Here is a 23,716-nt window from a genome sequence, read left to right on the forward strand (position 1 = left end):
TTTAGGGGGTCACTGGCTAATCATCTAAGTGGCCCGTTGAGCCCAAGTGAAGATCTTCCTTAGGGTAAATCCCAGGCAGTTCCAATCATCTTCACCACTCTTCACACATTCATCTGCCTTGGCCTAGTAAAGTGCAATACATCACATACCCTACATTTCCCCCCTCTGATCCTAAGGCCTCTGGGTTAGGACCCAATAGGGGCAGAGATGTCTTAGTTATCTGAGCAACCCAGGGATCTTTTCTACTCTGAGAGAGCTTCCATATGTAACTGCAGCCTTTTTCATAGTACAAGTACACAGTTATGAACTATTATCTGGAACAAAATATAAAGGTGCAGCAAAAGGTAAAGCTATCAGGACACATTTTATATATATAATTCAATTATATATATATATATATATATATATATATATAATTCAATTTTAAAACATGGATACAAATGCTCATTTATAATGTATTTCAACTGTCTAACTTAAACCACCGAGAACTTGTTGGGCTGTCCAAAGTGGTCAGAAATGAGAATTACTGTCTGTTGTCCCTCTAGTGCAAAATCTTATCCTTTAAATGCTCTCCTCAGCAAGGGCTCAATTATTACCTTCAGATAAGCCAACATGGGCATTAGCAAACACAGTGACCAAGACAGCTCCATTTCAAACCATGCATTGAAGGAGCTTTAAGAATTTTTTGAGCAACTAATAGAGAAAAAGAAAGCTAATTTTGCCTATAAAATCATTTTGTGAAGGAACCCATAATCCCATTTTTTTTCCAAAATTATCTTCCACTCTCCTAAACAAGTATATTGTGGTTGGGGGTGGGCACAGAACTCTTAGGAGTCAGTCACCAGCAGTCCTTTAGTCCGTCTTTGGCTAGCTTACTGAAGAGGCACTAATTCTCCCTCCCTCCCTGCCCTTAAAAATTTTGGTATCTTAGCAGATAGAGTGTAATCTTTGGTTACATAATATGATGCTTTCATCTCTTTGTCTTTTTTTTTAACTGCTTTCAAAGATGTTCAAAGAGATTAGTGGTGAGAACAAACCTGCCTATAAAAGGCAGCAGGGGTAGAAACTTCCTTTTACAAGAAATTGCACATGCTAAATTACTTCTTTTGACTTTAAGATTAGGATTTGATCCTGTGCTTTAGTATTCCTTGTTCCCATGACTTTCTACATGGGTCAAACATGAAGACCACTCCCATAGCCCACTGCCCTCTCACCTGGGCAAGTGGCACAGGGTAATTAGTCAGCCTCTTCTTTTCTCAGGGTCATGCAGGGACCATGCAATAGTAGTTACTGGGCTATGTGGGAGAGTCTCAGAAAGTGAAGCCCTTGCAGAGGGATAGGAAGGGGTAGAGGGAGTGACTTGGGTTTTATATGCCCTGCTGTGTATCAGGGGCAAAAATAGGGCAAGGCCACGTCTGTGCTGTGCCTAAAGAAACAAACACTTAAAAGCTACTTGAACATGTAAGTTAGGTCACTTGTGTAGTATCCGTATCATGTGGGTGGTAGGTCTATTTTCTCTTAAAGTACAAATAGAATACTTCTTACTATATATGCGTATATCAGCAACTACCCAAAGGACAGAGAAAAACTTTTTTCCCCTTTTTTAGTGCTGGTGAAAATACAGAAAAATATATGTATTACTGATTTTCTTTTTTTAAGATATATGGCAGAACTCCTCCAAAAACCCCTTTCTTATTAAAAATATTAACAACTCTCCAAAAACAATGATACTGTCTGTGGCATAGAAAAACTATGAAACAAATAACCCATCACTCATTTCAGCTCAGAGGTCAGGCCCGGGAGAGTTGCCCAATGAACAAGAGCTGAAATGGCCACATGACTCTTTTCTTTGACCACAGAGTTTGTGACCCTGGCAGCTATGTGCTGCCCAGCACATACGGGTCCTTTCCCTGGTGCTTCTTTCTCTCTTCCTCACTCACCAAGCCATGAAACACTACAAACCCCTCTGGAGATAGTCCTTGCAACTTGTCTGGTGAGTGATCCTCATCTTCCAGCTCACCAGGTGAATTGGTCGGTAGCTGATCCTTCACAGGTGAGCACAGTGTACCATCCATATCAAGTCTCTTTGTAGAGCACAGTGCATGCAAAATGAGACTTCTGTCAATTACACTGACTGGAACAACAATGGTTAAAAAAAAACCTTCCTTTTATCTCTGAGAGAACAACGTCAAGCTAAAATATTTTTGCTCACTGAAAACCCAGTATAAAAACAATAGGCCTGAAGCATTATTCAGGGCATTTTCCCCTAGTCTTGCCATTTGGAAATTCGGAGTAATGTAGTTGTTGCTGCTTTTAATTACACTGCTATTTCACTGAATTTTAGCTTTCACAAATGAAAAACATATTCATAAAGACAAGAGTCACGATTGGGTAATCCATAAAGTTGAAAAATTTGGTAGTCTGAAAAATGTAAAGAAGAGCCTTTAGTATTTACAAGTAGAGGTATTAGAATGATATAATCGAATCCACGTACCATAAATGCTGAAAAACATTTCAAAACAGATGCAAAGGAACTATTAAAATTTAACCTATTATAGTTTCAATGAAAAGTGAATGATTTTTTTTTCTGTTTAAACATCTAAAAGTGATTCTGTGAGCTTACATAAGTCAAATGATTCATATCAAAGAAAACCAAAAATTGTCCAGCCTACCCTAGAAAGAGAACCAGTCAGTTTTAGTTATCTCCAGCAGTCTTGGATTGGTTAATACCCATCTTGGATTCACCTGTTCCTTGTTATTTAGAGAAGCTGTTTTGCAAGTTCTTCTGGCTATTAATATCAACACAGAAATCATAGGAGGAAATTCATGTCGACCATATGACATTACTCAAAATTATCTTCTCAATGAGTAGAGTGAACCAACTGAAACAGGCAGCTTTGGTGGCTGGCCCTTAATTTCTTGAGTTTAGCAGATGAAGTTAAGAGCTAAGTATGGAGATGGAGGTCAAGATGACAAAGTTGGTGAATTTTCCTCTGTATTCAGGATTGGGAAACAAAATCAACAGAACAGAGGTGTGCCCAAGAACACACCCTGAGTTCATGGGTGGCAGCCCATTGGAGCCTTTCTATAGGAGGCCATGGTTTTGGAGTCTCAATGTTTCAGTATCCCTCTGACTGAGAGGCAGCAACAAAGTTGGGGAATCTAAATAAGTATGGTCAGAGCCCAGAATCAGCAGCAGAAGAGGATGATTAGTAATCACATCAGAGGATGCCCATCTGGTTTTAAAATTTGCTTTTGGAGACATGACTTTAGCCATCTGTGTCTCCCCCTTGGTTTCTTCTCTCTTCTCCTCATGACTTCTTCAGGTTGATATGCTGGGTGGCAAGCGAAACATTTACAATATTTCTGGTTTTAATGCCTTCATTCTTCCCACACTAGTAATTGAGTTTTCTCTTCAACCTTGATATGTGTAACTCTTTTAGCTGCTCTGAAAAAGGAAGTGGAAATTTCTCTACTTGGCGAAAAGGTATTATCTCTGGAGGACAAGGGCAAAATTGTCCAGCTTGTCCAATCCTGTTGAGGCCTTCTTTTCAGTTTGTCTAAAGGTTCTAGAGATCTAATGGTTGATGACATGATCTGCAAGAGTCTTCAATGTCCTGGCATCTAGAGATAAATGTCAGTAATGTCTTGCTGACCTTCGGTGTGGGGAGGGGGTACTCTTAGTAGAGTCTATGGACATACCCAAAGATGTAAACAAGCTTCACCTCCATAGCTGAAATGCAGTCCAGGAAGTTCAAGTCCAAAGGACACTGAAGGTAGCATTGTAGCTTGCAGCTGCATGTAGTCAGGCAGAAAACATTTAGGTCTTTTAAATGTGGGGATAGCTATAGATGAAATCTTCAATGTCCTAATCAGGAAAACAGCCAAGCCACCAGTTCCTTTCCCTTCTGATTCTTGCCTCAAGCTCCTCCCTGGCCTACAAATGAGAAATCAGACCTGGATCCAGATGGGGTTTTCCAAAGGGTCAGATATCTTCTCTCCTTCTCACTGGTCTGACTCGTCAGTGGAAGTGGCCAAGTTTTGGCTAAAGAGAACATTCAGTTCAAAGCTCTTAGAAAAACTATTGAAAGTCAATTTTTGGGTGGAGGAGGAGGGTGTGAGAGAAAAGGGAGGGGGAGAGCATTCACATACAGACAAGTTTTCAAACAAGAAGCACATTTTCAGTACAATGAATTGCACTGTAGATGAACAGTTTAGCCTCAGGGGCCAAAGCTGTGGGCAGGTACTGGTGATCCATTTGCCCTCTTTGTCCTCTCTTAAATCTAACCTCCCCCACCCTCTCCCTCAACTCAGCTCTGGGGTCACCCTGCCCTCTAATGGCAATAGCCATTGGCAGAAAATAAAGTCTCCCAGGGAGGGAGGGTTTGCAAAAAAAGCAGTCTGACTCCCTATAGGCCTACAATTTTCACCTTATTCTATTCATGGCCCTCTTTGAGGATTTCTGTTTGTTTTTATATATTTTTAAGAGGAAAAATCCTTAGCAAGGTTTTTTGTTGTTGTTTTCCCAGATAGTCTCAGCTCTCTAAACTTCCTGTGGCATTAGGTGAGTAAACGTTTGTGTGGCTGGCACACAGCACAGTGCTATAAACAAGCACAAGTTGACACTGGGCCACATGCGGATCATCACAGATTTAAAGAAGTACACAACATTCAGAGCACAGTAAGAGTCGTGGCAGGGAGCAGAGTTTGAAGGTGCCATTGGAGGGTCACACAGGAGGAGGGGGAAAGTAGGAAAAGAGAAAAAAGCCCAGCAGAGAACTCAGGAACAACTTCATGACAAATTGGACATCAATAGAGGAAATTTCTCAAGGCACTGCAGAGAAGTAGAGCAGAGTTATAACAGGCATATATTTGAAAGGGGGGGGGAGGGTGGGGTAGGGAAATAGGGGCTTCCAAAGCTTCACTGGGTGTGGAAATAGATGGGCTTGACTTTCCCAGAAAGGATCTTGGGCACTTGCACAGAAATGATCTCTGCCATCATTTCTGGAAAGTCCACGCTCACCATGTGGGACTTAATTAGCAGGTCAAAAGTGAACTGGTGCAGCTCCCTTGCAATCTGTAAAGAGACAATAACAGATGGAGTAAACAGGATTGGCAAGAATTGGCTTCTATCAGGCTCTCCCCCCTTCCCTGCCCCACCACCTCTGTTTTCTTTCCCCTTCCATATGAGCGTATGTGTGTTGTGTGCATGTGTGCCCATGTGCACGAAATGATTTCTAGGGAGTCACTGAGGGCTCCCAAGAGATCTCTTATACCACTGCAAACTCTCTGTGTCAGAACAGGGTGTTCCTCTTCCCTGGTGAATAAATCACACACACACACACACACACACCCCACACACACCACAAACTCATATGCACATGACTCAAGGAAGAGGAAAAAAAAAAAAAAAAAAAAAACATCCAGGACTGTTTTGTCTGCCTAGACAACTTATCTGCACTAAGCCACTTCTCTGAGTCCCAACTGCTCTGTTCTCAACTCCTCCACCTCTTTCACAACATCCAGCTGGGACATTGTGACCTGTGTTCCTTTCTTCTCCACTGCATTTTCTTCCTGGACCACACTCAAAGTTAGAGGGGGATGAAAGTACCTCCTAACAGGTGGTGCCAGACCCTTGAAGAACATATTATCACTTGGCTTTATCAAGCTTCTTTCCCTGACAAAGCACCCTCCATCATTTGCTTACAGGCTGCACAGAATCCAGGAGCTTGGTGAGCTGGTAGAAGCGCCTTGAGCAGGATGTGGGATTTTTTCTCTTGCATGCAATGATACGATCAAGTTCCTTGATGTAGTTCATTCGAAGTTCATCAAAGAATTTTTGATTTTTCAGCCCATCCACTGGAACTGATGTGGGATGAAGACAGAATGGGGAGGGGAAGCATGCCCACGAGGGAGTATTAGACAAAGCACCAAGTTTTCTGACCACAGACTTGACCCCCACGCCCACAGGGAGGGAACCATGTACTTGGCTTCCTGTCAGTTGAAGTTTGAGTCTGGGCAGCTAAGGAAGCTTTAGTGCCAAGAAGGTCTTAGTGGAAACTAGATGGACTCACTCTGAAGGGTATCAAGTAAATAAAATATTCCTCGCATTTCCTTTATCTTGTCTTTTCATCTATACATTTCTTAGTACCTCTGACTTACACAATTTAACCTTTGAGTATCAAAATTTGCCTTCTTCCTTCACAGAGGCTAAGGCAGCACACTGTTTAGAATAGCCATTAAAGAAAGCTTCCTTAGCTGCCAAATAAACCTTGTCTGATTTGCTTCATAGATCCTTCCTGTTGTCAGAAGAGTAAATTCTTTCCAGGAGGCAATCCTCCAGTCCTATAGGAAATTATAAGTTGATTCTTGTCTGTTTCTATTTTTTAAAGATTTAATTATTTATGCATACAAGAACTAGAGTACAAGCCAGAGATGGTGGGGGGGTGAGAGGATTCACCAGAGACAGTGTGGGGAACGGAACAGGCAGATTGACTGAAATACACTGCTGAGTTGCTCCCTGACCAGCTGGGGATCGAACTCGTGCTGCAGAGGCTGTGGATTGCTTCATAGTGTGGTGCTTAACTCCTGGCACTACCAGGGAGGCCTTCTTGTCTGCTTCTATGATAGAAGTTATGGAAAAATTCAGAGACCTGCTAAAACTAGGCAAAAACTCCTCGTTCCAAAGACAGGCTGGGGGTGAGGATCTAATGGAGGATGATTTCTAGCAAAGAAATTGGTCTCTAGGCATAAAATATATCCCTGATAGGAAAAGGGATGCTAAGGGAGAGTGATAAGGGAGAGTGAAAGAAGAAAGATAGTGTCCTGGAGTTGGCTTGGCCTTCATTAACTCTTTAAAGGAAGAAAGCAATTCACCTCTGAGCCCTTTGGCCCTCAAGGGGATCCCCTGCCCATCCAGGCACTTACTAATGCTGAAGAGCAGCAGTGCCTTCATGCACAGGAATTCCTGGGGAGTGATCTGGAGCCATCCAAATTCTTGAGAGAGGTGCCTCATTCGGACACACTGGCTATACATCCGGGACTTGTGCATGCGGTACCTGGGACAGACACACAAAGGAAGGAGAGATACAAAAAACTTATTATATCTCCACTTGCCCTCCATTCCCCAGATTCTCTGAAAATAATTTGCTGTTTCTTTTGTTGGCGCTTCAGTGATAAGTAACAAAGATGTACTGTATTTCTCAAAATTCTGACAATCTGATAACTACTCATCTTCCCTCTCTGGCTAAGATATAGATTACCACATGGAATTTCCAGGTCCCTATGCCCCTTGTTTCCTGAGAGAGGGACAGGAAAGCTTAGCCAGAGCCAGAGCCAGTATCTGCCTTCCAGGCATCCCAGTTTGGAAGATTTCTAGGATTTAGGCCGTAGACATCAACTCTTAAGAATACCAGGATCCCAAATCTCCACAGGTGGTCATCTGTCAATTCCTGTCTCTTTGTTTGAAAACCATTTCCCACAATAGAAATTTAACAATTTATTAAAACCATTCTCAGTGAAGGAGATTGTCTATGCTTACCAAATCAGTCCAGAAATATTTCTAAATGTTCAATCTAAATATCTCTTGCTGAAGGGAAGCTTACTCCCTCATATACTAGATGTTCCTTACCACAGTTTGGGAGTTGTAAACACATATGAGTCTTTATTATACTGACTTGTGGACAGATCATCACCTTATCACCTATAAATTATATAGTGAGGTGGTCGAGGCTTAGTCAATTTCTCGGGGCGGGGTTGGGGTTAAGAAAAACCTTTGTTCCATGACTGATCATGGCAAGACTCTAAAAGAAAATACAGCATCTTCATGCTGGGTGGGGGGGGGGAGAGAGAGAGAGAGAGAGAGAGAGAGAGAGAGAGAGAGAAAGGAAGAAAGGAAGAGACTGAAATTGATTTTATTTCTTGTGGAGAAAGGAAAGGAAATTTGAAATCTACTTAAGTGGTGAGGAAAATACCTCCAGATTGGGCCTGAAGGCTGTGGTTTGACCCTTTGGTCCCAGAGCAATATCCCTGTCCACAATCTGAGCATGCTTTGTACTGACTAAGTAGAAGCTCAGTACCCTACATCAGTGAGTTATTAGCTGGCCTGGGAAAAGGGGGAAGGTGGAAGATAGTGAACATATAATCAATTCAAACTGTAACTCAACAAGAAATAGGAAGTGTTTATATATTATCACAAGCCAATTGACCAGAACAGTGCTGTTCCAAGTTCTTTCATCCTAGGGAATTTTTAAATAAGATCTGCTGGGGCCTAGCCTATTGTTTTTCCAAGCCTTCATTGATAACAGCACAGAATTCATGCAGGATTTCTATAATACTGCTATAGGTCCTGGAGACAAAGAAAGTGGGGGAAAGGAACAGAGAAAGGCAAGGAACATAACAAGTAGAGAGAAAGGACAAAATGCAAAGGAAGAGAAAGGAGAGAATGGAAGGTAGAAAACAAAGGACAGGGATGGAATTCAATAAGACAGAAGACGTAGGTGGGAATAAAAGAGAGGGACGAAGAAAATTGGAAAACACGAGTAACATTGCCTGGCACATAGTAGGTACTCAATAAATAGCATGTAGGAAGGTGTCACCGTGATACTGTTCATCATTTAACAGATGAGGAGTGTGAGGTTCAGGGAAGCTCAATAATTTACCAAGGTCACACAGCTAGGATTCAAGTCCATTTCCCTCACAACATATGCTCTCCACAAAGAAGGGAGGGAAAAAGACAGGGCTGATGATGGCTTTTGGTGTCAGAGTTTAGCAAATGAGCTGGCCCAGAGTCCCTTCTTCTCTCTTTGGGCCTGGGCCTCAAGTCTTCCCATTAGTAGCTGAGGAGACTAACTGCAGCAATAATTGATTTTCAAATGGAAAGGTATTGCATCCCTCATGAGTATTAAAAATGTGTGTACAGTTTGGGCAGTCATAGTTACTGGGATCCTGGTTGATATTTATTGGCAGGTGTCAGGGATGACAAATATATTCCAATATTCAGAAACATCTTAAACAGTGAAAAAATATTCCTCCCAAAGTATTAACAGCATCTGTTGGGAAACATTGGTTTAGCTGTTTCTAGGGAACCTAAGAGCTCCAACACAGTAGTTTCTTATATAAGCAGAAAAGGGGGTACCCATTATTTTAGGAACCCTGGACATCATGGGTATATGACCCTTACCCTTTGGGGAGTCCTGTGGTTCCTTGTAATGAGATACATAGGTTAGGTCAGAATACTTAGTGGGGTAACACATACTTACATAGAGGCAGAGAAAGAAGTGAGGATTTAGAAAATAATTATCAACTAGAAAAAGGTTCCAAGGTCTCAGGGCTTTGAGTGGGGAGGGTGCTGTATGTGTTCAGGGAGTTGATTCAATCATTGAAGGGTAGTGGGAAGTAAATAGGAAGAGAGCTTTTCAAGGCCTGCCTTAGAAGATGGCATCATAGGTAACACTTTGGAGATCTGGAAATCACAAGGCAGGTTGTGCCAATATCCAAAGATTGTTGTTAGCTTCTTGCTACCAGGGTGAATTTGGAAGAAGGCAGTTGGGGACACTCATTCTTCCCACATGGCACTACTGTCCTGAAAGGAATCACTGGCCCAGATTTTAAGGCTCTTCAGTGTTGGAGGACAAGTGAAGAGAAAAGAGCAATTCCTTTGGTAACCAAATGGATTCTCTGTAGTGAGACTAACTAAAGGTACATGGGAAGATTTTTTTTCAGCCAGCTCCATTCACAGTACCATCAAGGGACCTCAAACTGTGGACCTAGTGAAGATTATCCCTATTAAGAAAAGATGGTATCAGAAAGGTACTCATTTTATAATTTCTCGCCTTTGTCAGCCTGACATTTCACATCAGTTAGCTCCCATTTTAGTTTTCATAAACAATTAAAAAATACTACTTAATTAACAGTTGAGGAACCTAAAGGTCTGGAAAATTAAGAATCTGGCCCAAAGAAATGATGTAGGGAACACCAGAACTGAGATTTACTTAATAAAGTATAATTCCAAAACTTGCTTATTCATGAAGTATGAAATATGAAGAGCTGGTGGTAGAGAAAGCATAATTATACCTGCTTTTAAGAGAGAGGAAGTAGTTGGGTCGAAGAGACATGGCCAGAGAGTTGTGGAGTTATTCCTCCCCATAACTTACCACTATGAGGCAGTATAAGAACTGGGAGTTAAACAGACATACTTAGAATTATTGCCAACATGCAGTAGCTGTGTGACCTTGGATGAGTCACTTTATTTTGTTAAACCCAATTTTCCCTATCCATTAAAAATAATTATTAATAAAGTGGAGGAAATCAAACTATCAGGAGGACTCAAAAAGACAGGTTTCAGAAAGTATCTAGGATAGTCTGGCATAAATGGTGACCAGCAAGTGGCCTCAGTGGTAGAAAAATTGATCAAAGGAACTTTAGCCCACGTACTACCATCTCTATGTTGCGCAGTGTAGAGGGGAGGAAACTTACATGGGATTCTAAGATACGTTACAAAGCAAGTTAGAGAGCTATAGTATCAGGGCTGGGCCTTGGGTGGGAAAGGGATGGCTTCGGTACTAACTCCCTTGCCTCCCACTGGTTGACCTTTCATCAGCAGAGCATAGCCACCTCAGATACAGCAGACTTGTTGAGGCCTCTACTGGCTTCCTGACAGGTCAAATGGGTTAACTCCCACTGTTACTACCATTACCAACCAACATGGCCAGGAGGTTGTGTTTATGTGAGCTCTGGGCCCATGAGCACTTACTCATTAAAAACCAGGTCAGGGGCGAAGTAGAGCATCCTGGAGTTGACATTGGTGAAGGACCGCCAGCCCATGGCAAACACCATAAGCCCCATCCAGGAGTACTGAATGACTGCCATCTGGTCGTCCACGTGCAAGTTGCGGAAGCCTGGAGGTGAGTAGGAAGCAGTAGTCAGATTGGGCATTGTTGGGCTGAGCTAAATCTGGGCCTCTGCTAGACTGAGAATCTTTGGTAATAGGATAGCTCCCGAGGAGTCTTAGGAACCATCAATGCTGGGGAGCAGGGGAAAGAACAAACTATATGAGGGGATAGATTCCTTGTCCTCTTTGCTACACTGAGCTGCTCCAATGATGGAGTCAAATGGGCACTGCAAATTGGAAGAGAATAATAATCTAACACTGACTGTTTTGTACGAATGAACTCTTCTAAGCACTTAACTTAGATTAACTCATTTAATCCTCACAATACAATAAAGTAGGTACCATTATTATCCCCATGCTATGAATCATTAAAAGGGAATATATTATCTAAGAGTATAAGGCTAGAAATCAGCAAGACCAAGTTCCAAAGCCAAGCAGTCTGACTCCAAAGTCCATGCTCTTGATCTCTGTTTTTTCGGCATAAGCAGTTGAATAATAATTCATCTGACATGAACAGCACTTTTCACTTCAAAAAGGCTTTTTCTAGCTATAATCTTATTTGTCACTTCTAACAACCCTGGGGGGAATGTTATTACTACACATTAGAATATATATATATATATATATATATATATATATATATATATATATATATATATATACACTAGAATTGCCTTTCACAGCAGCCACTGCCTTTTCCACACCACTTTCAGGCTGTATCCTTTCTCTAACCCTCTTCATGCTTCCCACTTCCTCTCTACTCTTCTCTGTTCATTCTGTTCAACATGTACCCTACCTTTGCTAGTTTCCTGCTCTACTACCATTCCTGTCCTACTATCATTATATACAAACAGGCCCTTTATGTTCTCTTTAGACTAATTTGTTGCTACTTGTCTTCTCATAATTGAGGTTTGAACTATTCTGAAAAATGTAAGTTTGCTGAATGCACCATCCTTTCTTTCACCACTATATATCTGTTACCACTGCACAGGCAGTTGCCTTTGTCTAGAATGCATTTCTCCTGCCCGAGGTTTTCCATCTGATAAATACTTACTCATCAGTCAGGTCTTCGTCGAAGTAATTATTTTTTCTCACTGAATCATGTGTAACCTCGCTCAATCATTCATTACATAGTATTGGAATTTGTCTATGTATACATCTGTCTCCCTCACAAGACTTGGAGCTTCTTGAAGACAGGGACTATCTCTTCTTACTCATTCTCCCTCCCTAGTACATAGCACAATTGAGATATCTGAGTAGCTTCTAAGAAATAATTAAATGGCCTTAGGACCCTTCCCTTGATAATTTTTCATTTCATAAAACAGGGATTAGAAAACCTCTGATCTCCAAACCTTTAGGCTTAGAACAGAGGATCACAGATCTTGCCAATACAACACAACACAATATATTACATGCAGAATAGACAGGGCTATGTTCTCTTGTTGGTTTCCAAACATTTGGATGCTTAAGGTATCACCTCAGAGCTCATCCCCTACCAGTACCTCATTTCTCCTTACCCCAACAGATCCAGAATAAACTGAAAATTTCTCTTGCTATACCTTATTAGGAATATTTCCTAATTTACGTATTTTTCTGACTTTACTATAAATGACTTCATATAATCCTCACAATAAAGCTGGATGGTAGTCAATGGGATGTTTGTTTTCCTAGCAAGGAACCCGGGGTTCAGAGAAGTTAACTGGCTTCTCAAAAATCATATACATATAGTCAAAAATCATATACATATAGTCAATCATGTGGTTGACTAAGACTGGAACCCTGATGTTTTTAATTCCTTCTCCATTGATTTTTCCACTCTATTGTTTGAAGGCCACTGCTCAAGAACTATGAAGGTTGGTGTGGTATTGGTAACATACATCTGAAGAGATTTGAACCTACACCCTTAAATCATACACAGTGTGGCAAATCAATATTAGCACAATAAAAATATAATTAAAAAATAAAGATCTTCCAAGGCCACCAGATTGTTCTACCTAGACATATTTTCTGCTTGGTTGGTCCCTGCCCCCACCCCCACACACACGCACGCACACACACACACACACACACACACACACATCCATTTTCCTTTCCTTTTCCAAGCCTCTCAGACATTAGGAATTCTAGGGTTCTTCATAACAACACCTCTTGCTGCAATCTTATTTCCCAAGCCTGTGCCACCCATCTTCACCACAATAATGTGCTACCACATTAGCCATCACCTCAGACCACAGATAATTTCCTCCTGAATTGCTTCTGGAGCACAGAATGCCTGGGACTGATTCTTCCCTGTAGGAGACCAAAAGCAAGATCCTAAAATAGAACATCCAAGATGTCTTGGGGAGAGGACCTGGGAGGACAGACTTTGAACATCTGGGTTAGGAGGCAATGGTTAGTCTGTTGAGTGTGTGGATAAGAGGGTACATAGGGGAAATAAGTGTCAAACTATAAAAGTACCAAAGAAGCTGGCGATGCTGATGCTTTCCTGCCACCCTTAGATTCCAGAAAACCAACAAAGAGGAGGAAAAAGGGAAAGCTTAGTTTGACTATAATGGTAAAAAATGGTCCTTAGTGAGAGCTGCTTAAAATTCAAGTCTAATTACTATGTACACATCAGCAACATGGTAGGTTAATTTTTCTTGAAGTCTAATCTGATTAAAATATCTAATTATGTTCTCTAGTGCCCATCTTTGAAGTAGCCTGCTCAGATAGCATTACTATCAAGTGATGAGTTGAAAAAACAATAACTCCAACAGATTTCCTTCAGTACACACTCACCCAACACCTATTTGGCATTGTGTTAAGCTATTCTGGAGAACTGCAGAGGAGTCATTCTCAGGTTTTGAAACACACCAAGTAGGTTAGGGAGCAGAGGCAGTTTCTTTGAGACTGTTATCTCATTAGAAACCAATTGGCATAATTTCTTAGCAATCTACAGTTGAAATCTGTAGTCTCATGTCTAGTTTGGGAGAACATGCCCAGACAATGTCATTAGGAAATCATTGCTTCTCTAGTGCACCTGACAGTCAAGGTCTTAAAAGACAATGACTTGTACTTGAGACATCTAGGGAAGACTGGTGGCAACTTAAATCAATTTCACTGAAAGCAGTAAATTAGCACTCAAACCTCACAATAATAACACACCATTTAAAGGCATCCGCTATGTTTCAGTTGCTGTATTAGGTGGTTTTTACACATAATCTCTGTATGGATAGCAATTTGCAAGGCAGTGACTATTCTACCATCTCTGCATATGAGGAAACAGAAGTACATGTAAACATATGATTTTCTCAAGCTTACACAACTAGTGCACATAGCTAAGATTCCAAACAGATATATGTGATTATAAATATACTGTGTACGCACAATCTATTCACCCTCTCTCAATTAATATGATCCTAAATTTATGTACCAGTCAGTATACTAGGAAATTTACATGTAACAAAAAACAACAAATTAATCTGAATAAGTTCCTAGCACAGTGTCTTAATAAGAAGGAACTCAATCTGTTGAATAAACAAGTAATTTGAAGTAATATATGATTATTGATAATATGGAAAGTATGATTGTGGTAATTCTTTTTGAAGCTATTATTTTAAATGCCCCAGAAATCATCTCCATGGATGAGCTCGGTGGTGAGCTGATACTGACTTTCCAACTTGTGCTAATATAATACATAGGAAAGGGGAATACATCCTGAAGTTTGGGTTGAGGAAAGCCTGTGGCCCACTCCCTCCATTCATACAAATTCTGTCATCATATTTCTCACTATGTTGAACACCAAACTAGAAATCAGGGGGAAGGAGGTCATTAAATAACCAGATGAAAAAATAAGCAAATTAACCTCTCTGAGCCTTGTCCTTTGAAATGTAGATACATCCCTATGATTCACAAGAGGTTTAATTGGAACTATATATATATATATTTTTTTTTCCTATATCCTATAAAATGTCACAAGTTAAGTGATTGATAACTGTTTAGAAAGATAAAACTAAATCCGTTACACATATAACATCAAGATATCCAGATGGGTGAATAAGTGGTAATAATTAAAAAAAAAGTTTCCCTTCTTTTTTCCTGTTTGTGTGAATTTTATGTTTTGGTGCAGTGTATACACAACTAGCGTTCTTTGGTCTTCTTTCCAATAATGTTAATATCTAGTAAATCTCAGCTTTCCAAGCAGGGGGGTTGTTAGGGAAGGTTTAGTGACTCAACTAGGCCTTGTGAGCTAGAAAGATAACAGAGGAAGTCAAAAGACAGCATGCATTGTCTTCAAAGGCAGCAAGTCTACACTGTGACCCAAATGACACTGGATAATGCCTTGACCTCTCACTGTAAAGCCCAGGGCTACAGAAGTACAGGGGGTACTAAACAAACTATGGGTAAATGCGATGAGTAGGAGATTTGGAATCAGGAGAGGATCTGTGCTCAAGTTCTAAATATGTCCCTTTGTGGTTGTGTAAATATAAGCCAAACACATCACTTCTCAGAGCTTCAGGGCCATTATCTAGAAAATATAGAAAAAAATTCCCTACTTTCAAGGATTCTTATGAGAATCAAATCAAGTAATACATAAGGAACTACTATGTTCACCACAAGTTTCCATTTCGATGGTAGTTATTATTACTCTGACTTCTTTTTTTAAAAGATTTATTTATTTATACATGCAAGAACTGGGATACAGGACAGAGGCATGGGGGAGAGAGGATTTACCAGAGACAGAGTGGGGAACAGAACAGATGGAATGACTGAAATACACTGCTGAGGGGAGCAGCATGTGAGACAGGAGAGGTCTGCTATGCCAGGTGGGTCAGCTCCCAGGCTGGGGATTGAACTAGTGCTGCAGTGGCTGTGGAGAGCTTCATAGGTTGCCTCTTAAACCCTTGCACCACCAGGATGGCCCTACTCTGGATTCTTAAGAAGAGGTTTGGCTGTTGATGTTACAAAAGAAACTTTGAATCACAGAATTTCAAGACCAGACAAACCCATAAAGGACTTATGCTTTGAACTCCATCCATGTTGCTGCAAACTGCATGAGTTTATCTTTTTTTTTGATTGCTGAGTAATATTTCACTGTGTATGTGTACCACATCTTCTTGATCCAGTCATCTATTTTTGGACATTTGGGTTGTTTCCATAGCTTAGCTATTGTAAATAGTGCTGATATAAACATAGGGGTGTAAATGCCCTTTTGAATTAATGTTTCTGTGTCCTTTGGGTAAATACCTAGCAGGAATTTAGAAGACCTAAATAAGGGATCAGGAAAAAGATTAATTATAATAAAGTAAAATCAAAATTAAGCAACTATAAACCAAAGACACACTACAGCGGGGGAGGAGGTAGTAGGATCAAAACTAGGATGGGTGGGAATTGTATGGGGACTATAACCAAGGTGAAAATGCATACATTGTGCAAAAATGAAAAATGATGCAAAATATATAAAATTAAAAATAATAATAAATAATAAATTAAAAAAAAAAAAAACTTATGCTTCGGTAGTTTCCAAACTGTATTTCCTAGAGTCCTACGGTTCCACAAGAGTGATCTGAGACTTCTCTGGGGCAGTGAGGGAGAGGCACTGGTTTTAAATCATTCAAATCCACTTATGTATATATATGATATTTCTGAGAATTGGAGTTTGTCTGTTAAAGGAACATTTATGAATCCTTCAGTAGAGGATCTCTGAGGTTTCTTTAACATTTAATTTTATTTATTTGTATTCATTTTCTTACATCATTGTTAATTTGTACAGTATTTGATTTCTCCCCTCAGGTGTAGTCCCTATAATTCTCCCACAACCATAGTGCCCATTAATAATAATTAGATTTGCTCAAACAACAGATGGCATAGGAATTAATTGAGGGCCCTATCACTGGAGATGGCTAAGCACAAGTTAGACAAACACACTGTATTTCTTTCACTATGACCTAATATTTCCTCCCACTTTGATTTTTAAAGTAATTTAAAGAACACTAAGAGTTCCTTGAAGCAAAATTTGAAAACCATTAATTTAGTGCAAATCATTTCATACATTATACAGGAGGAGAAACTGAGACCCAGGAAAGGAATTATCAGCAAGGCTACCACTAGAAACTAAGTGTTCTGACTCCCAACCTCATGTTCTTTCTACCATACCATAAGAGATTTTATAGTATGGTTCTTAAAGATGATATTGAATTCAGAAAATTAGTGAGATTCAAGATCATTATTGTTAGGGTGGGTTTATGCATGCACATTTAGAATAAAGTATCTTAAGACATATAAGGATGTGGCTATGTGCCTGTGGGTTGAACATGAACATATGATTGCTATATTCCAATGTGAAGTATACAAGATGCTCTATAATTCTTCTAGCTCTTTTCCTTGATTTCTGAGTCTCAGTTCCCATGTATTTAAAAAGAGAGCATACCAATCTCTCCCCCATAGGGTTATGGTGAGGTCTGCAATGAGTTAATGAACAGGAAAAGATCATTTATGGTACCTCATCTGTAGGGAAATTCACGAAATGTGATTTTCTTTACCCCATGCCCTCACAACCCTTTTCCTTACCAGGCAAGGCCTTGGCCCACTTCACCACATGTACAAGCTGTCTTTCGCCCAGTTCGTTGAGGCTAGAGAGCAAGGCTGCGAAGGAGTCGGGCTGGTTGTTGTCATGTCCTGCACATACCACACCTGGCTCAATGGCTTCCAGGACATTCAGAAAGATTGGTTGACATTCATAGCCTTCAATGTGTGACACTGTCAGCTTCTGAGTTGGCTCCTCAGTGGGGCTAGTGGCACTGGAAGACTCCCCTTCCTCCTGTAGTTTCAAATTACCAAGTTTCTTCAGTTTCCGAGCTGTTGGGAAGGATGGAAAACTTGGATTTATTATCAGTAGCCAAAATCACACAGTACAGTGACTCTGTTAGAAATGCTCCTTGAACTAAGAAAATAAAGATGCCCATTCTCTCTTGTGACAGACTCTAAACTTCCTAAAGAAAAGTACTCAGTTCATACACTGGTTCAATTATCATTCCAAATCCAAACTAAACTCAAACTTTCATATCTTGACTTTTCCCAATCTCTTTGCTAGACAGACTACATATAACTTTATAGGGCTCTGCATAAATGTAATATTCCGTGTTCATATGATGAACCTTCAATTTATTTGTTAATGCATTAATAATGTATTAATGATTCATATATTCATTTACTCATTCATTTAACAGACATACTTTATTAGGCCTTTGCTATTGGGTGCAGAAAGGCCCCAAGTCACTTACCAGTCTGGTAAAAGAGAAATAAATGTCCATGAATAATATCAAACTTGTAATGCTACAACGGAGATGTAAACAATAGAAGACGAAAATCTCTGTGCATAGGCAGAGTCAGGAAATGCTTTATGATGACATTTTTTAAAGATTTATTTATTTATGCATACAAGAGCTGGGGTACAGGCCAGAGATGCGGGGGGTGAGAGGATCCACAACAGAGTGGGGAACAGAACAGGCAGATTGACTGAAATACACTGCTGAGGTGAACAGCGGGCAAGACAGGAGAGGTCTGCCTCACCATGTGTGTTTCTCCCTGGACGGCTGGGAATCAACCTCATGCTACAGAGGCTGCTGATTGCTTCATAGTGCAGTGCTTAACCCCTTGCACCACCAGGAAAGCCCTATGATGGCATTTAATCTAGACCTTGAACAGAGAAAGTGATTGAAAGTGCATACAAAATGGCAATGAAGAGTGTTTGGGAGAAAAGTTTGAGACCAATGTGAACAACAGTTCACAAATTCATGGGTGAGGAAAGTGGTTATTTATGAAGCTGGAAACAAAGATGTGAACTAGATTTTATTGCATTTATCTATCTATCTATCTATCTATTTATTTATTTTCAAACAGCCAGAAACATATAAGATTTAATAAATCCTCTCATGACAAATCTGCATAGTCACCACAGATACAGATAAAGTCACTGCAGAATATTTACTCTTTCTGTTGTCCAAACTTAAGCTCACTTTTCCCAGTACCAACATTGGCCTTTGTAGTCCCCCTGATTTTCTTCATTCTGTTCTTGTGTTTCTTTTGCTGTTTTCTTGAGGTCTTTTTCTTCTCATGCAGGCCATATCTTACAAGTCTATGTTTGGGTTCATTTTTCTTTGTATAAGCTAAGGAGTCATAAATTATGCCAAAGGCAGGTGTTTTGCCATGTAAAAAATGGATTTTGAATCCAAATTCAAAGATGACATCTGACGAGGTTTTGTACATTTTAGCTAGTTTCGTCCAAATTTCTCTATTAGGTCCTATTGCCTTCCCAGGGTGAAGGACATCAGTGACCATTTGTTTCCACTGAAACAGTCCATTAGTCATGAACTTCCTGGTCTATGTAGTTACTGTGTAATTTATGATGGAAACAGATCTTCAGGCAGCCAAGGAGGAAAAGAACTGGGGCCTGATTTTAAAGGAGTATGTATGTTATATTATGAAATTTATGTTTTATCTTAATTACAGGTGATAGGCAAATACAAAATGCTTTAAATCAAGTAAATTATGTATTTATGTCTACCTGGCATGTCTAAGTGACTGTTAGGGTAAAATGCTTGAAATGCACACCTGTTGAAGAAGGGCTACATTTATTGTTTATGTTCCTAGGGATACCAGAAATTATAAAAGTACATCAATTTGGATTTATTTCTCTCTCAAGACATACAAACACACACACACACACACATACACATACACACACATTTTGGTTGTTAAAACTCTGAAGATGGAAAGGTTTTCAGGCACTCATGTCACTGGAGATGATGAAACAGATTAGATGCACAATAGCTAGGATTTCAAGCATCTGATGGCAATGAGGTTAATAAAATGGACTTGAATATCCCTTTCCATCTTCAGGATACTAAATTCTATCATCCCACTACTTTTGGGCTCAACAAGCGGGACTTTTCTGTTGTTTCAGTATTTCCCATTGACCACTATAATAGCCTCAAATATTGTCAGACATTATACCCATATATGAACTGTAACACACAAATTGATTTATTATCAAAAGAGAGTGTAGATAGGAAAAAGTTTGAAAGATCCAACAGCATCAAAGTAATAACAAATCCTGCCTCTAAAATCTGTCTACCAAATGGGAACCACGTTAGGTGGTAGTCATTGAATAGGATAGAAATAACATTTTCTTAACATTATTTAAATCAGCAATAATCCAAAACTCAAACCTTAAGAACCATCTTTTCCCCATGTTTACATACACACTTTATTTATTTATTTAATTTTTTTTTAAGATTTTATTTATTCATGTATACAAGCACTGGGTACAGTCAGAAGCGTGGGAGGGAGGGTGAGAGAATTCACCAGAGCCAGAGCGGGGAGCAGAAAAGGCAGACTGATGAAATACACTGCTGAGGGGAGGAGCGGGCAGCAGGAGAGGTCTGCGCACCATGTGGGACCCACACCAGTGGCCAGAGATCTAACCTGCGCTGCAGAGGCTGTGGGCAGCTTCGCAGCCCAGCGCTCAACCGCTAGGCCACCAGGGGAGGCCCCCCACACACAATTTAGAAGTTAGTATCTTGATGTTAATTTTGTGCTATTTCCCCAACATTCATATTGGCAGAAATACAAATAATTGAAAAGGTCACAACCCTGAGGTCTATTATAGACAGTTTAAATGGAGAAGACCATAAATCACTTTATGTCTAATCCTTTTAAAATAATAAGAACAACAACAAATAGAAGTACAAAACTGAGAATCAGATTGCTCAATTAAAATGAATATATACAACAAGAACTGTTGCTCATCTGTTTCTGGCTTCTGCAATATAAGGTACTTTTCTAGAACCAAATGTTAGTTCTAAGCAGAGAAATAAATCTAATGCAAACTTCATTCATAATGCAACTCAGTAAATCAAGACAAGAATGGATCATGCCTGGAAAAACAACTAGTGTAAAATGGGGAGGAAATGACAGAGTTGGTGGTGCAAAGAGGAGCATTTCTAGGCTGAAACTTGGGAAATCAACTCTGAGTGCAACATGACTTTATCCAACAGTAATTTCTACAGGACTTGGACAAGTCAGTAATAAGGAAATATTCCCACCCACAGTCAACTCCCACCAAAGGCAGTAGTTGGAAGGTATGAGCTGTGCAACCACCATCTTTTCCCAGAGCCAGAGGCAGTATCTTGTCTTATGAAACCACTGCTGACATGAGTTCTTTGTAGACAACTTCACAGGCTGTCAGAATCTCCTGGATATTCTTCCCTGGGAGGTTCTAGAGGTAGATCTCTACTTCCCCATCACTGGTACTTTCTGGTTTTGAGCAGTAGCCAAACCATGTACCTCCCCCCACCCCTTTCTAGCCTGGTAGAAGACAGAGACATAATCAATCTTATACCTGAGATAACTAAGAAAAATAAGGGGAAGTATTTTCCAGGGCCTTTTACATGCCTTACTCATGAATACATTACAACATTTAATACCATAAGGAACCTAAAACCCCGAACTCTACCTCTCGCCTAACAGCAGAGTTGAGGAGTGGGGCTGGGATTATATCTTCCAAGCCTTTCATTCTTACTCTTGACTTCCAACTCCAGTATTTAGCATTAATCTCAGATGGGAAAAAGCAACCAACTATAAGAATAGTATAGAAGCAGGTTTTGGGTACCACCATGGCCAAAAGATTTACAACATAATAAAACTGAAAGGATCCTAAGAAATAATCTCACCCAAAAGGTTATAGATTCACTGTATCTTCAGGACATACCCAGGTAATGCAGTGAAATGTGTGTTTGTGTATTTGTGTATGAGTGAGAAAGAGAATGGTGGGAACTCTGCTGAACTGAAGTGAATGGCTTCCTGCCTTCCTGCCCTTGCCACACATGTGCGACGGGCAGGAGCAGGAAGGCAAGAAGCCATTCACTTCAGTTCATGCACATGTGTGGGACACACACACACACACACACACACACACACACACACCTAGAAGGCATTCATACAATATTTAAAAGTTTGCCTGAAACTCATCTGTATTCAAAGGTTGAATCCAGTGCTTATGACTTCTCACACTAATCTAACCTTTCAAGTCAATGGTGGGGAGGATGAGGCCAGATAGGTGAGGTTACCCTAATGACAGAGTTGAAACTAGAACTAGGGCTCTTCTTTCTAATTCAGAATTCCCTGTGCCACAGGGGCTTTTCTGACTAACTCATTTTTACTATATCAGAATGCCTGTCTCCTAGCATTATTTATAGATTTGCATTGCCAGCACAGTTGCTATTAGTCACATATGGCTACTTAAATTTGAATTAATTAAAATCAAAGAAAAAATGAAAATGCAATTTCTTTGTCTCATTAGTTACATTTCAAGTGCTCAAAAGTCATGCTAGTGGCTAGTCACTACTACATTGGACAACACATATACAGAACATTTCCATCATTTCAGAAAGCTCTATGGAATAGTCCTGCAAATCTAAACTGTTCTCTGGGGCAGCTGTCCCTTTTGATATGCCCTATTCATGCTATTGAAAAATGAATAAAAGAATCCAAATGAATTTTATACAGATGAATCTATGGGCTTTTTCAAAAGGTGGAGGGACACACAAAGCAATTGTTACTGGTGCAATCAGTGAGGTACGTCTTGTCACTTCGACTCTCCTGCCAATGACTCAGATCTCAGTGGGGTGATGACTCCTGGACCTAAGCAAACTCATTACAAGCAAGATCAATATGTGCAGAGACTGTGGCGAGAATCCATCAAGATGAAATAATCCTTCTTCTCTGCATAGTGCTAATGAGATCTTGGCCGGTATTTTCACATCCTCCTCCTCTGGGACTTATATGGCATCAGCTTGAGGAAGAGAAGTCACATTACCACTTGCCTCCATGAACTAGGTAATATGTTGCTTCTGTGGCCACAGTGGTCCCAGCTGCACCAGGTGTTCTGGCCTCTCTGCCTAAAGAGGGTGACTGTACAAAACGTAATTGAAATCAGATTCCATTCATTCTGCCATAGGATCCTCTGTTCTCTCTTTGCAGCAGAGGCCAACATGTTGCTAGATGACTTGGGTGCTGTACAATGAGGCTTGCTAGTCTCAGCTGTTACTCGATGCCCAAGGCCTTATTTTCTTCCACGAAGGCCGCCCCCATGCCCCTCCTGCTGACTGCACCTGAGCCCCAGAGTCAGATCTAACTCTTCCAGATGAGATACAGGCCTACCAGCCCCCATCTTATGGGAGACACTTGTTGGTTTGTTTAAATTGAGTGGGGAAACCAGGAGAATAAAAGACAGTAAAGATAAACTGCTCTAACAGTTAACGGATTAACAAGTTGCTTTCAGTTTTAGCTCAGAGCAGTGACAAGAAAGGTCATTGACAAGATACTTCCCTGTCCCTGCATACCTACTATTTAGGAGGCCAGAACACCTGACATAATGTGTGAATTCTCTTGCTATTATCTGATAGAAAATTCACTTTTCAGCCTGTGTCACCAAACACCTAGTAGGCTGTCTGTAGAGCACCAGAGAAATATTTTTCACATCAGGTTCAATGGTGTACCTCTCAGAAGGACTAGATGTGATTATCTGTAGTTTCTCTGTGACCTTTAGGCATTGTTCCAGTCTCCTTCCTTGATATCTCAAGACAGAGGCCTTTTCATCTATGAGCAGGGGAAAGGTGGGGGTGGTCAGCTTGCAAAGCCTTACAGATGTTTTTCTTTCCAAATTTCAGCATAAAATTTGGAACATAAAATAACCACTTTCTGTTATTGGTAGACTTCTAAGGTGGACTCCCCCCAATACACACACACATACCCCGAATACCTAACTATAGTGTTTTTCCCCAG

At 40.3% G+C, this 23,716-nt stretch overlaps 2 protein-coding genes across 2 annotated transcripts in view; both read right to left on the reverse strand.

Annotated features, from left to right (window-relative positions):
- Window positions 1-425: 425 nt before the first annotated feature.
- AR (androgen receptor) overlaps window positions 426-23,716 on the reverse strand; it is a 225,282-nt gene continuing 201,991 nt past the window's right edge. The window contains exons 4-8 of the mRNA XM_037512314.2: window positions 17,441-17,728; window positions 10,754-10,898; window positions 6,928-7,058; window positions 5,708-5,865; window positions 426-5,077 (exon numbers count right to left, since the gene is read on the reverse strand). Of these exons, the coding sequence (XP_037368211.2) occupies window positions 4,922-5,077; window positions 5,708-5,865; window positions 6,928-7,058; window positions 10,754-10,898; window positions 17,441-17,728 (878 nt within the window). The 3' untranslated portion in view covers window positions 426-4,921. The remainder of the gene's footprint in view (window positions 5,078-5,707; window positions 5,866-6,927; window positions 7,059-10,753; window positions 10,899-17,440; window positions 17,729-23,716) is intronic.
- On the reverse strand, window positions 18,857-19,225 carry LOC119246390 (40S ribosomal protein S24-like). The gene has a single exon (XM_037512763.1). It carries the CDS (start codon window positions 19,208-19,210, stop codon window positions 18,857-18,859), a length of 354 nt encoding a protein of 117 aa, XP_037368660.1. The 5' UTR covers window positions 19,211-19,225.

Source organism: Talpa occidentalis, unplaced genomic scaffold (genome assembly GCF_014898055.3).
Source record: "Talpa occidentalis isolate TD23 unplaced genomic scaffold, MPIMG_talOcc4v2.1 talOcc4.15, whole genome shotgun sequence".
Classification (NCBI taxonomy): domain Eukaryota; kingdom Metazoa; phylum Chordata; class Mammalia; order Eulipotyphla; family Talpidae; genus Talpa; species Talpa occidentalis.